Below are 23,612 nucleotides of genomic sequence, written 5' to 3'. Positions count from 1 at the left end.
AAAGATTGTACTGCCCAGAGGGCTGCCAGGCACTCATGTTCACAGGGATCAAAATGTATTTCTACTCCTTGTAATTTCCTAAATTCATATGCTACTGGCACTAGCTTTCCTTCTTTATTGTCTTGCCAGGAAACTTTGGATTCATTCTGCCAAGACTTCCCCGGAGCATTGTGTCGCGACCGACAAAACTCGGCTCCTAACTACCCATGAGCAACCTAGCTAGCCACTAGATTGATCCAGACTCTGGACTGGCAACTATAACATCGGCTGATGGGACAGTGTGTGTGTGTGTGGTGTGATTGAATGCATTTGCTAATTGTTGTATCTTCAATAAATGTGGCATATTGCCTTTTCCCCTGAAAAAAGATCCTGTGTGCTTCTTATAAGCATAACACGCTGGAGGGTAGGGATAGGGTCCAGAGTGACCTAGACAAATTGGAGGATTGGGCCAAAAGAAATCTGATGAGGTTCAACAAGGACAAGTGCAGAGTCCTGCACTTAGGATGGAAGAAACCCATGCACCGCTACAGGCTGGGGACCGACTGGCTAAGCAGCAGTTCTGCAGAAAAGGACCTGGGGATTACAGAGGATGAGAATCTGTATATGAGTCAGCAGTTTACCCTTGTTGCCAAGAAGGCTAACAGCATATTGGGCTGCATTAGTAGGAGCATTGCCAGCAGATCGAGGGAAGTGATTATTCCCCTCTGTTCGGCACTGGTGAGGCCACACCTGGAGTAATGCGTCCAGTTTTGGGCCCCCACTACAGAAGGGATGTGGACAAATTGGAGAGTCCAGTGGAGGGCAACAAAAATTATTAGGGGGCTGGGGCACATGACTTACGAGGTGAGGCTGAGGTAACTGGGCTTGTTTAATCTGCAGAAGAGAAGAGTGAGGGGGGATTTGATAGCAACCTTCAACTACCTGAAGGGGCATTCCAAAGGGGATGGAGCGTGGCTGATTTCAGTGGTGGCAGATGACACATCAAGGAGTAATGGTCTCAAGTTGCAGTGGGGGAGGTCTAGGTTGGATATTAGGAAAAGCTATTTCACTAGGAGGGTGGTGAAGCACTGGAATGGGTTACCTACAGAGGTGGTAGAATCTCCATCCTTTGAGGTCCTCTGGAGTCAGAGCGGGGAGATGATTTTCCCCTCTGGATCTGGCCCTGGTGCAACTGCTGCTGGGATCCTGTGTCCAGTTCTGGTGTCCGCAGTTCTAGAAAGACTGGAGCAGGGGGTTGGACTAGATGACTTCCTGAGGTCTCTTCCAACCCTTATATTCTATGATTCTATGATCTGCAGATTTCATGATCTGCAGAGTCTGCTCCCTAGTCCTACATCCAAGTCATTAATAAGGACATTGAACAATATCGGACCCAAAACAGATCCCTGTGGAGCCCCACCTGAGACCTCCCTCCAATCCCACATCGTTCCATTAACAGTTTCTCGTTGTTTGCGGTTGTTTAACCAATTATATATCCACTTAATGGTAGTTCCACCAAGCCCACATTTCTCCATAAGAACGGCTATATTGGGTCAGACAAAGAGTCCATCTAGCCCAGAATCCTGTCTTACAACAGTGACCAATACAGGTGCCCCAGAGAGAATGAACAGAACAGGTAATCATCAAGTGATCCATCACCTGTCACCCACTCCCAGCTTCTGGCAAACAGAGGCTAAGGACACCATCCCTGACTTGTTGTGCTTTGATTTATAATCACTTAAAATCTATCATTTGTAGTTAATGCATTTGTTTGTTTTGCTGTTTGCTTTTGTTTCATTTGACCAAATCTGACTTGTTGTGCTTTGACTTATAATAATTTAAAATCTATCTTTTGCAGTTAATAAATTTGTTTGTTTATTCTAGCGAAGGCAGTGCGTTTGGTTTGAAGTGTGTCAAAGACTCCCCTTGGAATAACAAGCCCGATACATATCAATTTCTTTGTTAAATTGACAAACTCATATAAGCTTGCAGCATCCAGCGGGCATAACTGGACACTGCAAGATGAAGGTTCCTAGGGTTGTGTCTGGGAGTGGAGATACTGGCTAGTGTCATTCAGATGCACAATCCAAGCAGTGGCCAAAAGTGCTCACTCATGTGCTGGGAGCAGCTTACATGCTAGAGACCGTGCGTGAACAGCCCGGGAGTGGGGATTCTCACAGCAGAATGAGGTAAGGCTGGCTCCCAGTGTCGAGGATTGGAGTGACCTAGCAGATCACCGGGCCAGATAACACCAGGGGAACGTCACAGTGGCTCAGCCAGCACGGTATATGTGTGCTTTGTTACTCCAAGTGGAGTTCACGCTTTAAGCGCTGATATTTGTGATTTTAAGTGAATCTTAAGTTCAGTGGCTAAGAGCACTCAGGAGGGGGTCACCGTTTTGTTATTTTCTGTTTGTTTATTTCGGGTGAGGGAAATAAGCACAAGAAAGGAGAAAAGTGACTACCAGTGAGTCAGCTACAAAACTAGAGCTGGCCAGAGTGGAAGTGGCAGAGAAGGAAAAGGACCGCGAGTTTGAAATGTGGCAGGCAGAAATGAGGCTCAAAGAAGAAGAGGCTGCTCACAGAAGGGCTATGGAGGCAGAGGCAGTCAGGGAGGAGACTGCATACATTGGCTATGGCAGAGAGAGAGAGAGAGAGAGAAAACACCAGCTGGACCTGCTAGAGAAGCAGACCAGAGGCCCACAACCCCCAACCACTCCCATCAGTCCAAAAATCCACACGTGGGAACACTTATGTCCTGCATACAGAGAGGAGGGCGATATTGCCGAATATTTGACTGCCTTTGAAAGGCTGCGTGTAATACATGAAATCCCCGATGATAAGAGAGTTCCTGCCCTTATTGAGAAATTAACTGGTAAAGCTCGAAATGTAGTCAATGGAATGCCTATTGGAGATGCCTTAGACTATTGTAAATTGAAAAATGCTGTTTTGTGAAGTGTTCAGATTACCCCCGAAACATATAGAGGTAAATTTAGGAACCTTAAAAGGGATATTGGGATGAGTCATGGGGAATACGTAAACAAAAGGAAAGATTTGTTGGGGAAATGGGTGAGGGGGAAAGAGGTGGCAAGTTTTGAGGGAATGTTGGATTTTGTTGCTCAAGCATATGTAAGGCTGAGGTAAAGCAGTGTCTATGGGGAAAGATGTAAAGTCACTTTGTTCTGTCTGTTACTACTTGGAACCACTTAAATCCTACTTTCGGTATTGAATATGGGGGCTCATCCTGTGACGGGTTAAATCACAGACCCCCCCTTGGGAGCTGCCACCTGATGTGCCAAGACTACTTCTGCCCCTGCTCTCCTGCCCTGTCAGCTTAGGACTTCAGTGCCCTGCCTGGTTTGAGCCAGACTCGCTAGCCTGCTGCAAACCCAGACCCAGGTCTCAATCATGTCCCCTAACAGCTGCAGTCTTACCTGAAAGCAGCTTACAGACGTGTTCTTGTCTTTAACACTCAGATGCCCAACTCCCAATGGGGTCTAAACCTAAATACATCCGTTTTACCCTGTATAAAGCTTATAGAGGGTAAACTCATGAATTGTTTGCCCTCTATAACACTGAGAGATATGCACAGCTGTTTGCCCCCCTCCCAGGTATTAATACATACTCTGAGTTAATTAATAAGTAAAAAGTGATTTTATTAAATACAGAAAGTAGGATTTAAGTGGTTCCAAGTAGTAACAGACAGAACAAAGTGAATTACCAAGTCAAATAAAATAAAACATGCAAATCTATGTCTAATACAGTAAGAAACTGAATACTGATAAGATCCCACCCTTAGAGATGTTTCAATAAGTTTCTTTCACAGACTGGACACCTTCCTAGTCTGGGCACAATCCTTTCCCTGGTACATCCCTTGTTCCAGCTCAGGTGGTAACTAGGGGATTCCTCATGATGGCTCTCCCCTTTGTTCTGTTCCACCCCCTTATATATCTTTTGCATAAGGTGGGAATCCTTTGTCCCTCTGGGTTCCCACCCCTCCTCACTGGAAAAGCACCAAGTTAAAGATGGATTCCAGTTCAGGTGACATGATCACATGTCACTGTAAGACCCCAAGCCTTCATTTCTCCCAGCCTGACTCACAGGCAGGCTTGCCTGCAAACAGAGCCATCCACAGTCAATTGTCCTGGTTGATGGGAGCCATCAAGATTCCAAACCACCATTAATTGCCCACACTTTGCATAATTACAGTAGGCCCTCAGAGTTATATTTCATATTTCTAGTTTCAGATATAAGAGTGATACATTTATAGAAACAGGATGAACACACTCAGTAGATTATAAGCTTTGTAATGATACCTTACAAGAGACCTTTTGCATGAAGCATATTCCAGTTACATTATATTCACTCATTAGCATATTTTTATAAAACCGTATACAGTGCAATGTCACACTTGTCACCCGGTCACCAGTCACTGGGGTGTCCATTCTCCCGGCCGTTTGCTGGCCCTCTGTAACAACAAACTACCTCTCCCACCACCTCGCTAAACCAGTAACTCCCAAGGAAACTGAGTCCCACCCCCTCTACATGCAAACCATTGCAAAAACCAAGACCTTCCTCTCCCCCGCCCCACTTCATGCCATCTCTCCCCGTTTTGAGTCTGAACTGAGAGGGGTCACTTAGCCAGTTACCTGGGGAAGTTCAGGGGCCCCAATAAGGCATTGGCTATAACATTGGCACTCCCCCTCACATGGCCCACTTCCCTGTCATACCCCTGGAGGAGCAGGCTCCATCTCAGGAGCTTGGCATTAGCCCCTTTCATTTGGTGCAGCCACGTTGGGGTGAATGGTCAGTGCACACTCAGAAAGATACATCTGCAGCTTTTTAAGGGCCCATCCCAGGGCCAGGCATTGCTTCTTTATGGCCGCATAATGCTGCTCCTGGGGCAGCAGCTACTTGCTCAGGTACACAATGGGGTGTCTCTGCCCCTTAGTATCAGTTTGCATCAGCACCGCATCCAGCCCGGTGTCTGAGGTCTGAGTGAACACCAGGAAGGATTTGTTAAAATCTGGGTTTACCAGCACCAAGCTACATATGAGAGCCTCCTTCAGTGCTCAGCGAGTCGTCTGACACCGCTCAGTCCAGACCACACTGTCTGGCTTGTCCTTCCTACAAAGCTCTGTAAGGGGAGCTTCCAGGGAGCTAAAATAGGGCACAAACCTCCAGTAGTACCCCGCCATCCCAATGAAAGCCTGGACCTGCTCCTTAGTCCTTGATTGCCTCGACTTAGATGGCTCTGGCTTTAGGTGGCCTCTGCCATTCCCACCTTGCACTTTCCAGCTTTTATAGTCAGTCCTGCATGCCTTGGGCCCTGACTAAGCTCTCCCTGGCCAAGCCTATGAGCGCAGTGAGCTTCTCTGGGAAAGTCAGTACATACTCCACCACTGACTCTTCATCAGGAGTGGTCTTCCCCTCCCACTCATCCTTCATAAAGTCCAGGGGTCCCCTCACTCTCCTCCCATACAGCAACTCGAACTGGGAGAACCCTGTGGATTCCTGGGGCACTTCCCTGTATGCAAACAGCAGGTGGGGTAAATACTTGTCTCAGTCCTGCGGGTGCTGGTCCATAAATGTTTGCAGCAGCATCTTTAGGGTCTCATTGAGACTCTCCACAAGCACGTTGGACTGCCGTATGGACTGCAGCCCCTTGGATTGTTGGTGCCCGCTCGGTCTCCTGGAACTGCACCTCTCTGAGCCTTAGCACGCTTGTCTCTCGCCGTGGGCCCCCTCAGGGAGTTCACTTGCTCTGGACCCCCGGGGTCTCCACTCCCAGAGGGAATAATGCAACCCTGATCTCTAGCCAGCAGTGACTCTCAGCCAGTGTAAAAGAGGAGGGTTTATTGAACGTCTGAACACAGCACAGGAAACTCTCAGGGCCTCAGGCCTGGCCTCCCTCAGCACAGCACATCCAAGTCTCCCCTGCATCCAGGTGGGCTCTGCCTGCTCCTTTTCTCCAGCCCACAGGCCCGGTGCTTCCCAGCTGGGCATCCAATATCACCGGCCCCAAGCCCCACCTCTGTCCATTGTCTTCTCTCCAGGTAAACAGGGTTGCCTGGGCTTCCTCTCCTCTCAGCCTCTCCTTTCATCTGTCCTCTGTCCCCTTCTGGCTGGAACCGGCTGGTCAGGTCACTGGGGTCCTCTCTCTGCAGCCCATTGTCCTCCCACTGGCCAGAACCGGCTGCAACACCTGAGCTGGGCCTCCGGGTCGCCAGGTGACCAGTTGCTGGGGTCTCCATTCTCCAGGCCATTGGCTGGGGTCCGAAGTTCCCTCACTGGGCCTCTGTAACAACAAACTCCCTCTCCCACCACCTCGCTAAAGCAGTAACACACAGGGAAACTGAATCACCCCCCCCCACATGCAAACCATTGAAAAAACAAAACAAAAAGCCCTGTTTCATCACACCCGTTCACCTGCTCTCCGCAGGTCTCTCCTGACCCCGAACTGGGGCCTACCGGCTGGAGGTAGAGCAAACTCACCAATTGGAAACTTCCTGTTGTACAAGGTCTTCTCTGCAGCCAGCATCCCAGCAAAGCCACTGGTGCCCACACACAGGGCGGCAGAGCTGACATGCCATTGGCCTGGGGCAGAGTGGGCCTGGGTCTTGATGGGGTGTGAGACTTGGGAGGGCCCGGCCATCGGGGCTGGTCCCAATGTCCCAGGGGGCGCTGTGTTTCTTTTAGTTCTAGGTTTCTTCCAAACCCTTGCGTATCTCAACACTGGGCGAGGAGTCCTTGTATAAACATGCCCCACCCCAGAGGCAGCCACATCAGCACTGGGGAGAGGTCCCCGTGTTAACAGCCCCCTTGACTCAGGCCAAATTTAGCTGCGTGTCAGTTCTTATGTCGAAGGATGGATTCTGTGGAATCCAGCTGCCTCTCCGTATACAACCGATGACCCAGGTCCCATCACAAGGGACTCCCCAGACTCAGTGACCCGGGAGGCATTTAAGGAACTGAGACACAGAAAACAAACATCTGTGCTCAATGAACCGGCTACAATCTGCTGGCGTCTCCCCTGCTGAGAGACCGAAGAGGGGAAGGACCCCTGGTCCCATTCCCACCCCCCAGAGCCAGCCAGTGCCCCACCCTGGGGCAGATCGGAGCCGGTGCACCCTAGAGGGGAAAGGCCCTATGCTCCATTCCCCTCACCCTCAGCCAGTCCACCCACGGTGTGGCCGGAAGCCGGCTGTCTGTGGAAGCTGGCCTGTATCTGTGACAATCTCCGTCTTGCATCGATGGCACCGAGATCTCCAGCCACTGGAACGGGGCTTCTGCAAGACGGTCTAGGGCCAGATTCATATGCTGACTTCCCCTTCCTGTCTTGAAATCTCACGTCTCACCTCAGCCCACGCCCTGACACTCGCACCCGCTCTCTCGCAGGCAGGTCTCCACATGCACCCGGCTCTTCCCATTGGATTCGGGATTTCCTAGCCATCATAACCAGGTATCTCCTGTTCCAGTGCACTGTTCCCAGCCCCCCGACCCCAGAGGCAGACACATCTTTGGTCTGGGTGAGCAACCCCTGGGCTGTGTTGCTGTGTGGCTGTTCCCCAGCTGTCCCACCCCGGAGGCAGCTGCATCTCAACTTCTGGTGAGTGATTTGTGTCTGCAGCATGTACAATACGAGAAGAGGTGTGAGCTGCTAGTGTTAAAATATTATTGTGTTACTGGAAAAAAACAGTAATAAAGGGATAAAGCTGGGATGGGAGGCAGGTAGCCAGGACTCCTGGCTTCCATCCATGGCTCTGGGAGGAGACTGGGATGTAGATGGTCTCAGAGCCAGGTGTGATGGGTTCTGTCACAGAGATCCCCTTGGGACAGTCACCGGATGTGCTGAAGCGACCCCTGAGCCCGTTTTCCACTGTCAGTTTGGGTTTCCAGAACGCTGCCTTGTTGAGACGGACACTCTAGTCTGCTGCAACACAGAATGAGGTCTGGTCCACGCTCCCAAAACTGCAGAGTTTAACCAAAAACCACTCAGCAGATTACCTATCTCCAGAATCCAGTCACCCAGTTCCCAATGGGATCCAAACCCCCAATATATCTGTTTCACTATGTATAATGCTTATACAGGGTAAACTCATAAATTGTCCGCCCTCTATAACACTGATAGAGAGATATGCACAGCTGTTTGCTCCCCCAAGTATTAATCACTTACTCTGGGTTAATTAATAAACAAAAGTGATTTTATTAAGTATAAAAAGTAGGATTTACGTGGTTTCAAGAAATAACAGATAGAACAAAGTAAGTTACCAAGCAAAATAAAAGAAAACATGCAAGTCTAAGCCTAATATGTTTAAGAAACTGAGTTCAGCTTAATCTCACCCTCACAGATGTTCCAATAAGCTTCTTTCACAGACTAGACTCCTTCATAGTCTGGGCCCAATTCTGTCCCCTGGTACAGTCCTTGTTAGTCAGGTGGTAACTAGGGGTTTTCTCATGCCTGCAGCTCTCTTTGTTCTGTTCCACCCCCTTTTATGGCTTTGGCACAAGGTGGGAATCCTTTGTCTCTCTGGCTCCCCATCCCTCCTTCTAAATGGAAAAGCACCAGGTTTAAGATGGATTCCAGTACCAGGTGACATGGTCACATGTCCTGTGAGACCCCCAAGCCTCCATTCCTTTTGGCCTCACTCACAGGAACACAGGAAGTCTTACAAGTAAACAGAGCCATTTACAACCAATTTTCCTGGTCAGTGGGAGGCATCAAAATTCTGAACCACCATTAATAGCCCACAGTTTGCATAATTACAATAGGACTTCAGAGTAATACTTCATATTTCTAGCTTCATATACAAGAATGATACAGTCATACAAATAAGATGAACACACTCAGTGGATTATAAGCTTTGTAATGATATCTTACAAGAGACCTTATGCGTAAAGCATATTCCAATTACATTAGATTCACACTCATGAGCATATTTCCATAAACATATGGAGTGCAATGTCACACCAGGACTCCTGGGTTCCGTTCCTGGCTCTGGGAGGGGAGCAGGGTCTAGTGGTTTAGAGTGGGGGGTGGAGGCAGGCGTCAGGACTCCTGGATTCTTTCCCAGCTCTGGGAGGAGACTGAGGTGTAGACGGGCTCAGAGCTCCGATTCCTGGGTTCTATTTCCTGCCCCACAAGCAATATGCAGTCTGCCCTGTTGCAGGGGAGCCGAGGGCAGCCCCCGCCAGATGGAGGGGATGTTGGCAGGATGTTGGTGCTGCGCTTTCTGAGACAGCATCTTCCTCGATGATCCCCGTTAGCACCCACTTCTGCTTTCAGGTTACTGTGCATGTCAGCTCCCTAGGCTCTGAGTCACAAACTGTGGGGAACCTGGGCCGCAGGGTCGGAGAGCCAGGTGCCAGGCCCCCCTCTGCAGGTCTAGGGGTGAATGGAACTAGGGTGGGGGAGGGAGCTGGATGGTCTGTGGAGACTGGGGGGCCCTTTAATCCTGACCAGCAGCCTTTGCTATCCCAGCCCTGGGCTTCTCCCCCACCAACTCTGCCGGTGCCCCTCAAGCCTGAGCAGCATCCCACCCCAGGGCTTCCCCACCATGGGGACCACACTGGAGGCATCAGCTCAGGGGGCCACGTACAGCAGGGGGTTCCCCAGCTCTCATCTCTCCGCCTCCTTCCCGAGAGCACCTGAGGTTATCAGAGGGATGGCGGGAAATGGAACTGCTGCCTGTTTCCCCTTCCCCATGGGGGCGGTTTTGGAGGGAAGGGAGGGCATTGCAGAGGGGGCAGTTATGTTATGCTTATAAGAAGCACAAGGCATCTTCTTCAGGGGAAAAGGCAATACGCTACATTTATTGGACATATAACAATTAGTATATGCATTCAATCACACATACCCCGCCCACCCCCACACACACAAACTGTCCCACCAGTCGATGTTATAGTTACCAGTCCAGAGTCCGCATCAATCTAGTGGCTAGCTAGGTTGATCAAGGGTAGGGAGGAGCCGGGTTCTGTTGGTCGCAATATGATGCTCCTTGGAAGTCTTGGCAGGACGAACACAAAGTTTCATGGCAAAGCACCCTGTTTATATAGTGATCTTCCTTCATTGGGACCAATGAGTTGTGTACTATCATGCTGTAATAAATCGCGGTTTGACGAGTGCTTGTTTTCTTAAATTGTTCTTCTCATCCTTTATCTTGTTCTTTTATCAGTCTCTCAGGGAGTTACCCCATACCTGTTTTGATCACAGCTCTCTTGTCCCCATTGATAGGTGCCTGCCCCATCTTTTAGCGTCGTCAATCTGCCCTCCTTTGACATTTCAATGGGGGGCGTGTTGCAATCTACTGGTGCCTTTACGTCTATCCTCAGCTCCTCCCTTAGAACATCTGGTCTGGTAATGGCCTTCAGACTTATCTTCTAACACACACATTCCTCATTCACACGCAAAATAGGATTGATTTACACAGAACATTTGAACAGGAACATCAAATTGCAGTGTAGGAGAAAACAATCATTGCATTCTTTTACTTATTTCAAAATGCTAATTTTAAACCTACAACAAAGTAGGTGACCCTAAAGGCCTATTACTGCCTTGAAATCAGCTTCAGAGAAAAGATTCTGGCTGATGCATCTTTACCAATGGCACAGAGGCCATTCCTTCCTGCTTTCAGAAAGGGTGGCTGGGAGAATATCGTCAAATCATACATCAATACATTTAATGCACGCTACATTATTATTCTTTGTCCTTCATTCTAATTTATACAAAATTCAGAATCCTGCTACTACAGTTATAGATACCCCAGGGGGAGCATATACGTGCAAACTTCTCCCCATCCTCCAGCTGCGCTCACCCCATTGCCCCCCATGGGGCTGTGTGGACAACAGACCCCCTGGGGCTCTCAGACACTTCACAGGGCAGGGCAACCCCGCACAGATGGGGATGGAGGCTGGATATCTTGGGGCTGGCCCCTGCCCCTCCAGCCCTGGGCAGCTAGGCCTGTCCCACCCTGCTCTGGCAGGGGGATGGTGCATGGGCCATGGGGGATCCAGGCTTAGACCCACCCAGCTCACTGCACCAGTGACCAGCCCAAGGCTGGAGAACTCCAGCCTTGCCCAGAGGGGGAACCCCCCTCTGATTGGCTGCCCTGCCCACTTGTCCCGCCTCCTGGAGAAGGGCAGTCAATTAGGAGTGCTGCAGGAGTGAGGCAGCTCCCCCCTCAGGAGCGGAGAGGAGTTTTTAGGTAGGGGAGGGAAAGGAGGGCGCGGCCTGTACCATTTTCATGGGGGTGCGATGAGCCTTTGTCCTGTACCATTTGCAAAGAAATGGAATGGGGAGGAGGGGAGTGGCTCATACCATTTTAAAAGGAAAGGAGGGGTGAGGAGTGAGTAGTCCACACCATTTTCATAGGGGAGGAGGGGAGAAAAGTGAGTGGCCCATACCATTCTCACAGGTGAGGAAGGGGTAAGAGGGAGAGACCCCAAATCATATTAACAGCTGAGAAGGGGGGGGAAGGTGTGAGTGGCCAATACCATTTTCACATGTGAGGAGTGGGGAGGAGGCCCATACTATTCTCACAAGAGTGTGGTGCGGGGGGACTGGCCCCTACCATTCTCAGAACAGTGGGGAGGAGGGAGTGGCCAGTACCATTTTCATGGGGGGATGAGAGTCCAGATAGCAGGAGGAGCAGGGTGGAGTGGGGGCGGGGGAGACAGCTGTGGGGCAGGGAGGGCAGGATTAGTGCCCTGCGCTGGCAGCGGAGGGGCGAACCATCAGTTCTCTGCTCCCTTCCCCTGCCTCGTGGATGCTTTACCCACATCTGGGCCATCCAGCTCCACCGGGTCCCGGCAGAATGGAGGCACTCACCATGTGGAGGCGACACCAGCACTGTGGGGTGAGCGGGGGGGGGGCGGTATGAGCCAACGGGCTGCAAAAAACAAGGTGTTTGGAGACAAAGCAGAAAGCTGTGGATTTTAAAAGCCAATCTCAGGATTTTTAAAGCAAACCTTGGGATTTATTAGCGAAATTTTGGGGCGGGGGGTGGTCATGATGTTCACATTAAATCTCGGGATTCTTTAGCGAATCCTAGAATCACAGACCCACAGGGTGAGAAGGGACCGCAGGGGTCACCTAGTCCAACCGCTGCCAAGATGCAGGATTTGTTGGGTCTAACCCATTCCAGACAGATGCTGTCCAGCCTCCGCTCGAAACTCTCCAGTGAAGGACCTTCCATGACCTCCTTGGGTGTCTGGTCCATTGTCCAACTGCTCTCACAGCTGGGGAGTTTTCCCTGAGGTTTAATCTCAATCGACTCTGCTGCAGTTTGAACCCTTTGCCCCTTGTCCTGCCCTCTGGGGCGAGAGAGAACAGCTTTTCTCCAGCTTCTCTATGGCAGCCTTTCAAGGATTTGAAAACTGTGATCATGTCCCCCTCCCCCAATCTCTTTTCCAAACTAACCATGCCCAGTTCCTTCAGGCTGTGCCCCCAGGGCTTCCATTCCATCTCTTTGATCATCTTTATCCCTCCCCTCTGGATCCTTTCCAGTTTCTCTACATCCTTTCTATACATTGGTGACCAAAAGTGGACACAGTCCTCCAGCTGAGGCCTAGTCAGCACTGAGTAGAGCGGTACTGTCACTTCTCCTGACTTGCATGCTCTGCCTCTGGTAATGCAACCTGAAAATGCATTTGCTTTTTTTTGCAACAGCATCGCATTGCTGACTCATGTCGAGGGTCTGATCCACCCCAACTCCCAGATCCTTTTCAGCAGTGCTGCTGCCGAGCCAGTTCTTCCCCATCCTGTATTTGTGCATTTGGTTTTTCTTCCCTAAGTGGAGCACCTTCCATTTCTCCTTGATGAATTTCATTGTGTCATCTACAGCCCAGTTCGAGATCCCTCTGAATTTTAGCTCCATCCTCCAAAGTGTTGGCAACCCCCACTAGGTTGTGTTATCTGCAGATTTGATCAGTCTGCTCCCTAGTCCTACATCCAGGTCATTGATAAAGATGTTAAACAACACGGGACCCAGAACAGATCCCTCTGGAGCCCCACTCGGCACCTCCCTCCAATCCAACTTCTTTCCAGTAACAGTTACTCTTTTGTGGTTCTTTAACCAATTATGTATCCACTTATTGGTAGTTGCCTTGAGCCCACATTTCTCCATAAGAATGGCCAGACTGGCTCACACCAAAGGTCCATCTAGCCCAGTATCCTGTCTTCTGACAGTGCCCAATGCCAGGTGCCCCAGAGGGAATCAACAGAACACGTCATCATCAAGTGATCCATCCTCTGTCACCCATTCCCAGCTTCTGGTAAACAGAGGCTAGGGACACCATCCCTGTTCATCATGGCTAATAGTCATTGACCGATCTATCCTCCATGGATTTCCCAAGTTCTTTTTGAACCTTGTTAATGTTTTGGCCTTCAGAACATCCTCTGGCAAAGAGTTCCACAGGTTGACTGTGTGTTGTGTGAAGAAATACTTCCTTACCTTTGTTTTAAACCTGCTGCTTATTAATTTCATTCGGGGACTCCTAGTTCTTGTGTTATGGGAAGGAGTAAATAACACTTCCTTATTTACTTTCTCCACACCAGTCAGGATTTTATAGACCTCAATCATATCCTCCCTTAGTTGTCTCTTTTCCAACCTGAACAGTCCCAGTCTTAGTAATCTCTCCTCATATGGAAGCTGTCCCATGGTGTATGGTGCCACCGGACTCCTTGTTGTTCACCGGTATCCTTGAAGCTGTTCCACACCCCTAATCTTTTTGTTGCCCTTTTCTGAACCTTTTCCAATTCCATTTAGAGATAGAGCCACCAGAACCGGACGCAGTATTTAAAATGTGTGCATACCATGGATTTATCTATCCCTTTCTTAATGAGTCCCAACTTTCTGTTTGCTTTTTTGACGGCCGCTGCACATTGAGTGGATGTGTTCAGAGAACTCTCCACAATGACTCCAAAATCTCTTTCTTGAGTGGTAACAGGTAATGTATAGTTGGGACTATGTTTTCCCATGTGCATTACTTTGCATTTATTAACATTGAATTTCATTTGCTGTTTTGTTACCCAGTCACCCAGTTTTGTGAGATCCCTCTGTAGAGCTTCACAGTCAGCTTTGAAATTAACTCTCTTGCCACCTCACTGTTTGCCCCTTTTCCCAGATTATTATTATTATTCACGTAACTTAAGTTGTGTAGTGTAGATCAATTCCCCCCCCCCAGTGTAGACCAGGGCAAAGTACAATGACTGGGTCACCCTTGTGTACATGCTTTTTGACTCCCTAAAAAATTCTAGTAGATTGATGAGGCATGATTTCCCTTTACAAAAACTATGTTGAGTCTTCCCCAACAAATCGTGTTTATCTCTGCATCTGATAATTATCGTTTCAACCAGTTTGCCCGGTACTGAACTTAGACTTAGTGGCCTCTAATTGCTGGGATCACCTCCAGAGCCTTTTTTAAAAAATTGGTGTCACATTCGCTATCCTCCAGTCATCTGGTACAGAAGCTGATTTAAATGATAGGTTACATAACAGAGTTAGTAGTTCTGCAATTTCACATTTGAGTTCCGTCAGAAGTCTTCTCCAGATTACTTATGAGAATGTCATGTGGGACTGTGTCAAAAGCCTCGCTGAAGTCCAGATATATTATGTCCACCGCTTTCCCCCAGCCCCCAACCAATTACCTCGTCAATTTAGGAAATCAAGATGGTTTGGCAGAATTTGTTCTGGATAAATCCATGCTGGTGATCACCCCTTCGTCCTCACAAATTGAAGGTTTTATACATTGCTCTAGTAGCTTTCCACGTGTTGAGGTCAGGCTGACTGGTCCAGGGCCGGCTCCAGCTGTTTTGCCACCCCAAGCAGCGAAGTGAGAAGAAAAAAAAAAAAGATAAAGCCGTTCGGTGGCACTTCGGCGGCAGCTCAATCGCGCTGCTTCATTCTTCTGTGGCAATTCGGCAGCGGGTCCTTCGCTCCCTCTCTTCATCTTCGGTGGCACTTTGGGGGCAGCTCCAAGAGGAAGAGAGGGACTGAGGGACCAGCCGCTGAATTGCCGTCAAAGTCCCAGATGTGCCGCCCCTTTCCATTGGCCGCCCCAAGCACCTGCTTCCTTCGCTGGTGCCTGGAGCCGGCCCTGGACTGATCTATAGTTCCCCATCTCCTCCTTTTCCCCATTAAAGATGGCCACGCTGTTAGCCCTTCTCCCGTACTCTGGGACCTCTCCTGGCATCCATGAAATTGCAAATATTATTGCCAGTGGCTCCAAGATTTCTTCAGCACCCTGGGTTGAACAGCTTCCTGCCCCACTGATTTGAATTCAAATTGGTCGGAACATCTCTGACGTGTTCTTTACTTATCCCGATCTGCAGCCTTTCCACTTTGTTGTCTGTGGTAACTTCGCTGGTCGCCCGCTCACATGTTGTTTTTATGTGGAAAGACTGAAGCAAAGCAGGCACTGAGCAGTGCTGCCTTCCCACCATCTTCTGTCACCAGCTCGGGATTTTCTGGCCAATCTCACAATTTCTGGAGAAAATCTCAGGGTTTTTTGCCAATTTAAGGATTTTTTTAGCTTACGATCTTTCGGGACCATCTGGTGATTTGGGGTGGGGAGGTCACTGCATTGCCAGCAGCCCCAGATCAGCCCCCTGCAGAGCCCAGCAGTACTGATGGTCCCCCAGGCAGATCTGTCCCCCCCAAACAGCCTCTGCTCTCACACTTCTCACCCCCCGTCTGTCTCTAGGTCTGTCCCAGCCGGACGCCCCAGCCATGGGCAGAGCCCTGCTGCCACAGCAGGATGCCGGGGAAGGAGAGCTCCCGGCTCAGGGCCCGCCCGGGAGAGCAGGGGGTCCTGCCCTCCCTGCAGCCAAATTGAGGGTCCTGATCTTTGCCCTGCTCTGGAGGGGTAAGTAAGCAGCATCTGCAGCCCCAGTGCAGGGGGAAGGGCAGAATCCGTGCTAAGCGGTGCCAGGTCTGTCCCAGGACTTGGAAGGGAGACTGGCCGGAGAGGGAGAGGAGCCCAATTCCCCAGAGTGGTGCTGGGGGGGGGGGGTGCTGAGGGAGCGGGCAGAGGGCTCAATGTAGGGAAGGCTGGAAAGGAAATGGAGTGAGAATTGGTCAAGGACCCAGGGCTGGGCTCGCAAGGGGCTGCAGGTTGGGAGTGAGGGGCACCGGCACAGCTGTGTGGGGAGCTCAGGGTTGGTCTCTGCTCTCTATGGGTCCCACTTCAATCTCTCTCCATCCCCTGCAGGGTATCTGTCCCAGCAGCCCGGATTTACCCTGACAATGCCGCAGTCGGTGTCTGTGCAGGAGGGTCTCTGTGTTCTCATCCCCTGCACCTTCACGTTCCCAGCCTCGCTGGACACCTACAATTCCCGGGCCCGTCTCTACAGATACTGGTACAAGGATCCAGCCATTGTGGACTCTGAGCCACCCGTGGCCAGCACTGACTCCAGCCGGAGGGTGTCGCAGGAGACCCAGGGCCGGTTCCGGCTGGCGGGGGATCTGCTAAGTGGCGACTGCTCCCTGCAAATCAGCAATGCCCAGCAGATGGATGCGGGGAGATATTTCTTTAGATTTGAGAAAGGAACATTGAAATACAATTACCGCTCCAATTCCGATGGCACTGACGCAATGCTCACAATCTCCGTGACAGGTAAGAGAAGCCGCAGTCACCGCTCAGCAGCCCCCCCTGAGCCAGCCAATCCCCGCCCTGGGGCCAGATTGGGGCCGTGCCCCTAGAGGGCAAAGGACCCGTGTCCCCGAATGATTCTCTCCCCGTGTCTCAGGGCTGACGGAGGAGCCAGAGATCCAGATCTCACCGGCGCGGGGGCTGCCAGCGACGCTGCTGGCTGGGGAGCCGGTGTCTGTGACCTGCACGGCCCCTGGGCGCTGCTCTGGGCCCCCTCCCCGAGTCACCTGGACGGGGCCGTTCAGCGACACAGCCCGGGACGTCTCAGCCCCGCTGGCGAATGGCACCTGGGCCCACAGCTCTGTGCTCAGCTTCACGCCCAGCCCGGGGGACCACGGCAAAGAGCTCATCTGCAGCACTAGCTACAGGCCACCATGGGGACCTTCCACCCGCAGAACCATCCAGCTCCATGTTGTCTGTGAGTGACCCACCCAGCCCCTCCACACTGGCCCCAGCTCCCTCTGCTGGGATCCACACCTCTGCCCTCCGGCCCCTCCACCAACTCAGCCCTGTGCTGGGATCCCCACCCCCCACCATGCACCCTCAGCCAATTCTACTCCAGGCCCCTTCCCTCCACACCTTGCAGCACCTTCTCCCTTGGGATCTTCACCCCTTCCTGCCCCCCTTGGCTATAGCTCCCCCCTCCCATCCGCACCCCCAGGTCCCCAGGCCTTTCTCTTCTCATATCCTCTTTACCCCTGCCCTGCCCTGCCCCCAGAATCCTCCTGTGCTGGAATCCACCCCCCCATTCCAGTCCCCCCTTGTTGGGATTTCCCCCCCTCACACCCCGGTTCCCCCTGAGATCCCCCCAGGCTGTTCCACTGTGTCTCCTCCCCCCTCCCCTTTCTGCCGGGATCGGTGGATGCTCTATAGGGGGCAGAGTGTTAATGGGACCCAGTCACTGTCCAGCACTAAACACGCTCCGGGCTCGATGCCCAGAGACCTCGGCCTGCCCTGCCCCAGGGCAACCCCCCGTTAAATGGCCTGTGACCCTCGCGCTGCAGATCCAGGCCAGAGGGGAAATCAGTGGCCGCCTTTGCAATGTGAAGGATCAAATCAGGCATCAGTGTATGGACAGCCCTTGTTACCATCGGACTGAGGGAAACTCCCCCCCCCCCCCCCCCCCCCCCCGTGTCTGAGCCCCGCCCCCCCCCCCCCCCGTCTACACAGGCCATGGAGGCAACGTCCGCGCTGCAATCGGAGACCCGCAGCCCGAGCCCCGTAAGCCCGACCCGACGGACCCAGGCTCTGAGTTCTGGGTGTTGCTTTTAGCCATTCCTCTGGGCGCAGCCAGGCATCTGGGGTACAAAATATCCAGCCTGGCTGGCCAAGCCCGGGGGCAAAACGAGAGGGCTGGAGAGAGATGAACTGAGGGGGGAAGGCAAGGGACCCACAAGGGGTGTGTCTGATGTCCCTGGTGGTGGCTGGGGTTCAGCCGGAGCCGGGGAAGAGGTTATTTAGACCCCTGGCTCTGGCCCACTCTTGGGAGGACATGTTTGGGGAGCAGGTCGCTGAACGCCCGGGCGCCCAGCAGATGGGGGCACCGACATTCGCTCCAGTATCCAGGCCTGAGCAGCCCGGCCCCTCGTTAGTGCCTCCACCAATTAGGCTGAATTTTGACCCACTGCTTTTGGTCCCTTGGGTTTCCATTTCCCACAGTTCTGGTTCCCCGGCACAGCCCTAGTCCGGCCCCTGGGTTCCGTCGGGCGTCTCTTCGGTCAGGCTCAGTTGGGTCTGTCGCTTCCCTTCCCCTCCCACGGGTCTTGTGTCACTCCAGGGACTTTCCCGTTCCCCAGCTGAGCTCACAGCGAGGGTCCATGTCTAGGCTCAGTGATCACTAGCGACACGCTCCCCCCCGGTGCTGTCCAGTCCCCCTGATCCCCCCTGTCTGGTTTGTGTTACAGACCCGCCCGGGCCCCCCAACATCACCTGGAACCTGACCAGGAACGGACGCCCCGGTGAGAGGCTGCGCTGCGAGCCCCTTGAATCAGCAAGCGCCTCCTAGTTATGCTCTGCCCGCGCTCAGGGCCAGGCCCCAGGCTCAGCCGGGCCAGGCTTGTCTGTGCCCGGAGAGGAGAGCCCAAGGAAACTGCAGGGCTGTGGGGAGGGTGGTGGGAGGAGCGGGCCCGGTTCCCTCTGTCTACAGACCCCAGGGTGGCATTAAGGGGGTGCTGGTCAGTGTGGAGCAGATGGGTTAGGGACCGATCTCTGCGATGGAGACCTGCTGCCATGGAAAGGTATCCACTCTGAAGATGGCTGCATCTTGACTCCTTTGAAGGGGATCTCTGGCAGGGGGGCCTAACCTACCTGCTTGTCTCTTCAAGGACTGGCCCCATTGGGAGCTGAGGGTGACATTGTGTCTCTGGAGACCCACGAGGGCGACTCCCTGAACCTGAGCTGTGAGGCTGGGAGCAGACCTGAGGCCACCCTGAGCTGGGCCAGGACGAACAGGTCCCTGATCCCTGGCCAGGGAAGGGACCGGCACTTGGAGCTGCCGAATCTCAGCAGAGGGGACGCTGGGGAGTATCGGTGCTGGGCAAAGAATTCCTATGGATCAGCCAGCCGGGCCCTGCGTGTGCACGTGCAGAGTAAGGCGCTAGGGGGCTCCGTGCCGCCAGGATCAGGACAGGGGTTCAGTGCTGTGCTGCAGGGGGCCGGGTTAGGGCTCAGCAAGGGGGCACTGGGGTGCAGGGGGCGGGCAGGATCCATGGAGACTACTAGGCTGCAGGGGGTGTGGGGAGTACTGGGGGGTGCTGGGCTGCAGATCAGGGGCTCAGTGGGGAGTGCTTGGCTGTGGAGCAGGGGGTCAGTGGGGGGTGCTCGCCAATCTAATACGTAGCCATGGGTATTTCAGCTCTAGAGAGGACTCTGCAAATCACCGTCTCCAGAGCTAACAGGAGCGACCCCCAGCTATTCCAAGGTACCGCTAGGGGGTGGGGAGTGGGGGACGGGGCCTTTCCCCTCTAGGGGGCGTTGGCCCCGATCCGGCCCCCTGGCAGGGACTGGCTGGCTCAGGGTGCAAGTGGCTCTGTGTTATTCCTGTTCCCAGATCCCAGCACCACGGTGAGGAATGGCTCACAGCTCACGGCCCGGGAGGGCGACTCCCTGCGGTTCCTCTGCTCTGTCGCCAGCAGCCCCCCCGCTGCACTGGGCTGGGTGAACGGGGGCCGAGCCATTGAGGGCGCCCACCCCGCGGGGGAGAATCAGCTGCGGCTGGAGCTGCCCAATGTGACAGCCGAGGACGGGGGGCTGTACGGGTGCTGGGCCCAGAACAAGGAGAGCTCTGCCCAGGGAACGTTCCAGCTTCTCGTTGAGTGTGAGTGGAGTTAACCTGTGGGACTACCTGCCCCTGGATATTAGTGGGGTTAATCCACACAACTCCCTACCACTGGGTGTTAGTGGGGGTAACCTGCGGTACTCCCTGCCACTTGGTTTCTCTCTCTGACTATTGTCACTGTATCTCTTGCTCTCTGCAGACAGCCCCCGGCCGGGGACCAGGCTGAACTCGTCCTGCCAGCACCAGGGGCCCAGCGTCAACTGCAGCTGCTCCCTGCGCTCCCACCCCCCACTCCGGCTCCAGTGGCAGGTGGATGGGGAGCCCCTGGCTGGGAACGGCTCATGGGGAGCCCTGCAGGTCAGCTCGTGGGCCCAGGGGGACGAGGCCGTCAGCACCCTGAGCTGGACGGGGAGCGGGGACAGGGGCCCCAAGATCTTCTGCCTTGGCTCCAACCCCCACGGGACCTACGCCGCCCTGCACTTTGAACTCAGCCCCCCACAGAGAGGTGAGACATTCAGATTCCTGGGTTCTGTCCCCAGGTCGGTGAGTGGAGTGGGGTCTGAGAGCCAGGACTCCTGGGTTCTCTCCGAGCCGTGCCCTGTGCTGTGTGTTTTTGCAGGTGCGGAGGAGCCTGGCAAGCTGCTGGGCGTCGGGGTGGCCTGTGGGATGGGGGTCGCCGTTGTCTTCTTTCTTCTCAGGCTCTGTGTGATCAAGTGAGTCTAACACCTCCCCAGTTGCCCCTCCAAGATCCCACTGTGATCTCCTGCCATGTCCTCTGGGGTATTCCAGCCCTTCCCCCACACACAGTGAGATCCCCCCCAGCCCCTCTCCCTGGCCTATCACAGTCCCCTGTGCTCGAGCCTCCCCCACTCATGTTCCCACTTTCTCCCTCCATGGGGCTATTCTATCCCCGCCAGTCTCATTCATCTATCCTGATCTGTTTCCCTGCAGGCTGTGGGGCCAGGATCTGGTGCCCCCCAGCTCTGAGGCCGGGGAAATGGCTAACGGGAGCCAGGACGAGCACACAGCTGACGATACCAGCCTAATCTACATTAATGTCAACACCATCCCCATAGTATGTATCTGGGAGAACGGGGCACCTGCCCTTCCCACCCCACCCCTTCTTTGCCCCCTCCACTTCTTCTCATTTTCACCCCTTTAATGAAAGCATGAATATAAGCCAGGCTTTCACTGGGGCTCCCGACCCCCTACCCATGCCCGGTGCAAGAATGCACCCCTGCCACCAGCCTGGGCTCCCCGAACTGCGTGGGATCGGCTCCTGCATGCAGAAAATGAACCTCATCCCTCAGGTCTTGCTTAGAGGGGAGGACATGCAGCGAATGCATTCATGGGCATTCACAAAGTGCACGGGACTAGATTGGGGCTGCAATGCTGCCAATCCCTGGGAATCTCCCGAATGCACCAGCTGGGCAAGAAATGCATTTATGCGGCTGCCTGCTATGGTATTAGGGGCATATGCTCAGACAATGCATGCAGGGTGCACTATGTCTATTCCAAATATATGCACCCTGCAGAAAATGCAATGAATGCATCAGAATAGTCTATGCAACCATGAGATGCATGGGATCAAATCATGCATGCACGGTGCATAAAATACGCACAGCCCCATGCGTCTTGCTAATGCATGGCTGGTGCAGGAAATGCAGTGAATGCATTGACTGAACCAGTGCGGCCCCAAGCTGCCTGGGAGCAGTTCATGCATCCTCGGTGCATGAAATCCAATCAATACATTTGCTGAACCTGTTCTGCGATGAATTGCATGAGATGAAATCCTGCATGCGCAGTGCATGAAATGCGCACACCCCCATGCATCTTGATAATACATGGCCCGTGCAGCTGAGGCAGCAAATGCATTAACCGAGCTGGTGGTGGTATGGGATCAGTTCATGTGTGTAGCGAGTGTGAAACACACCCAATCCCCCGTCTCTTGCTAGTACACGCCCGATGCCGGAAATGCGTTTGCATGGAGGGTGGGGGAAAGGAGGCCTGGGGCAGCCCATGCGATCAGCTCAACAGGGTGGATGCAAGTCTCTGCCTGGTGTCTCTGCCTTGCTTCTCACTCAGGAGACTCCAGCCACCCACCGGACCAAAGGCGCCCAGGACGGGGCTGCCACAGCCCAGGCCCCGCTAGACCCCGGGGAGCCAGACGAGCTGCAGTACGCTTCCATCAACTTCTCCAAGCTGCAGTGCAAAGTGGGGGAGCCTTCGGAGGACCCGGACACAGAATATTCTGAGGTCCGGCTGAAATAGCCCCCTCGCGCCACGGGCCCAGGCTGGGTGTCTCCGGCTCGTCCAGTGTGAGGGCGGGGGTCACAGTGAGGAGGGAAGGAGGCAAGGGGTCAGCCCAGGGCTGGAGCCATGACATTGGAAACCTGGGTGCAAATCCCTGCTTGGCCCCGGACTCAGGGCGGAGTCAACTAGGCCTTGGAGATGCTGGAGCACTGCATTGTGGGGAGGTATCCCAGAGTCCTTTGCAGCCGGGTCCCAAAGCCTGCCCCCTCCCAAACCCCACTGTCCCTGGGGGAAAGAGCCTCTCACCCCTCAGCCATAGATCATCTCTCTTCTACCTTGCCTGAGCCCTCACCCCCTCGTTTCACAGATGGACAGGATTTTCAAGCGCGGGGGCAGCAGTTGGCAGGAGCAGGGGGATGGGCTTGTGTCTAAGGTGCTGGCCTGGTACTCGGGCTTCCTGGCTTCTAGTCCCTGCTCCACTGAAACTACTGTAGGTGAGGTTGGGCCAGTTGCTGCAACTGTCTGGCCTCAGTTTCCTCACCTTGAAAATTGGGATAATAATGGTGCCATGGGCTAGTTATGTTATAAATTCTTAGGGGTAGGGACTGTCTCTCGCTGTGTGTCTGCCCAGACACACAACGGGCCCTGGTCTCTGTCTAGGTCAATCAGTGCTACGTGATTATAACTTCTTAATAACAATGTTCTATTGAAGGTAACATGTTCACTCCAAAGCCAAAAGCATCCGACTGTAAAATTCCCTGTTTACAAACTGTTACTTGAAATAGATTTTCATGTGTCATTTTTTGTCACTGCTACTTTTTTAACAAAGGGACAATAACAACTATGACTTATTTGTGTCCAGTAAAGAATCAGTTTTCACGTCTGCCGTTCCCCGGGAAGGCCCGGATTGCAGCTGGTTTCTGGGCAGGGCCGGGCATAACATGGCCCCGATCCCAGCTAGGGCAGGGCCTGTCCCCTCACTGTGCCTGGGCAGCGCCCAGCATGACGGGGCCCTGATCTCAGCTCGGGCAGTGCCAGTCTCTCGCTAGCACCCAGCTGTCACGGACTCACAGGACTCATTTTTGCTTGGCTACGTATGGCCCCTGGGAGTGACCCTCCTTCAGCGTGACAGCCCCCCGGGACAGTTTCACTCTCTCTCTCTGGGGTTAGGCACTCTGGGAAATCCTGGGAATGCACCTCTGAGCTGGCCTGTCTCTGCTGTGGGCCCCCTCAGGGAGTACCTACTGTCCGGACCCCTGGGGCCTGATAATGTGTTGGAGGAGATCGGCTTCCATTACCCCAGAACCTACAACTACCATCACGAGAGTTCGCCAGACCCCCTCCAAGCAGCTGCATGGACTGTTGGCGAGAGGGACTTACAGGCTGCCACTCACCTATCCGATGTGATGTATCCGAGTCACGGCACCAGGATGTTAGAGGGCTTATTCCTTCAC

The 23,612-nt window shown here is 53.3% G+C and overlaps 1 protein-coding gene across 1 annotated transcript in view; it reads left to right on the top strand.

Annotated features, from left to right (window-relative positions):
- Positions 1 to 23,151, top strand: part of LOC117868719 (sialic acid-binding Ig-like lectin 5) — a 38,173-nt gene extending 15,022 nt beyond the window's left edge. Inside the window, exons 2-11 of the mRNA XM_034754912.1 lie at positions 15,681 to 15,842; positions 16,188 to 16,592; positions 16,726 to 17,046; positions 17,799 to 17,849; positions 18,533 to 18,586; positions 18,953 to 19,216; positions 20,105 to 20,410; positions 20,525 to 20,618; positions 20,857 to 20,980; positions 21,991 to 23,151. Coding sequence (XP_034610803.1) covers positions 15,681 to 15,842; positions 16,188 to 16,592; positions 16,726 to 17,046; positions 17,799 to 17,849; positions 18,533 to 18,586; positions 18,953 to 19,216; positions 20,105 to 20,410; positions 20,525 to 20,618; positions 20,857 to 20,980; positions 21,991 to 22,176 — 1,967 coding nt within the window. The 3' untranslated portion in view covers positions 22,177 to 23,151. The remainder of the gene's footprint in view (positions 1 to 15,680; positions 15,843 to 16,187; positions 16,593 to 16,725; positions 17,047 to 17,798; positions 17,850 to 18,532; positions 18,587 to 18,952; positions 19,217 to 20,104; positions 20,411 to 20,524; positions 20,619 to 20,856; positions 20,981 to 21,990) is intronic.
- Positions 23,152 to 23,612: the final 461 nt, after the last annotated feature.

This window comes from Trachemys scripta, chromosome 21 (assembly GCF_013100865.1).
Source record: "Trachemys scripta elegans isolate TJP31775 chromosome 21, CAS_Tse_1.0, whole genome shotgun sequence".
Lineage (NCBI taxonomy): Eukaryota > Metazoa > Chordata > Testudines > Emydidae > Trachemys > Trachemys scripta.
The sequence above is the reverse complement of the archived record's forward strand: the minus strand, read 5'-3'. Positions and strand labels throughout refer to the sequence as shown.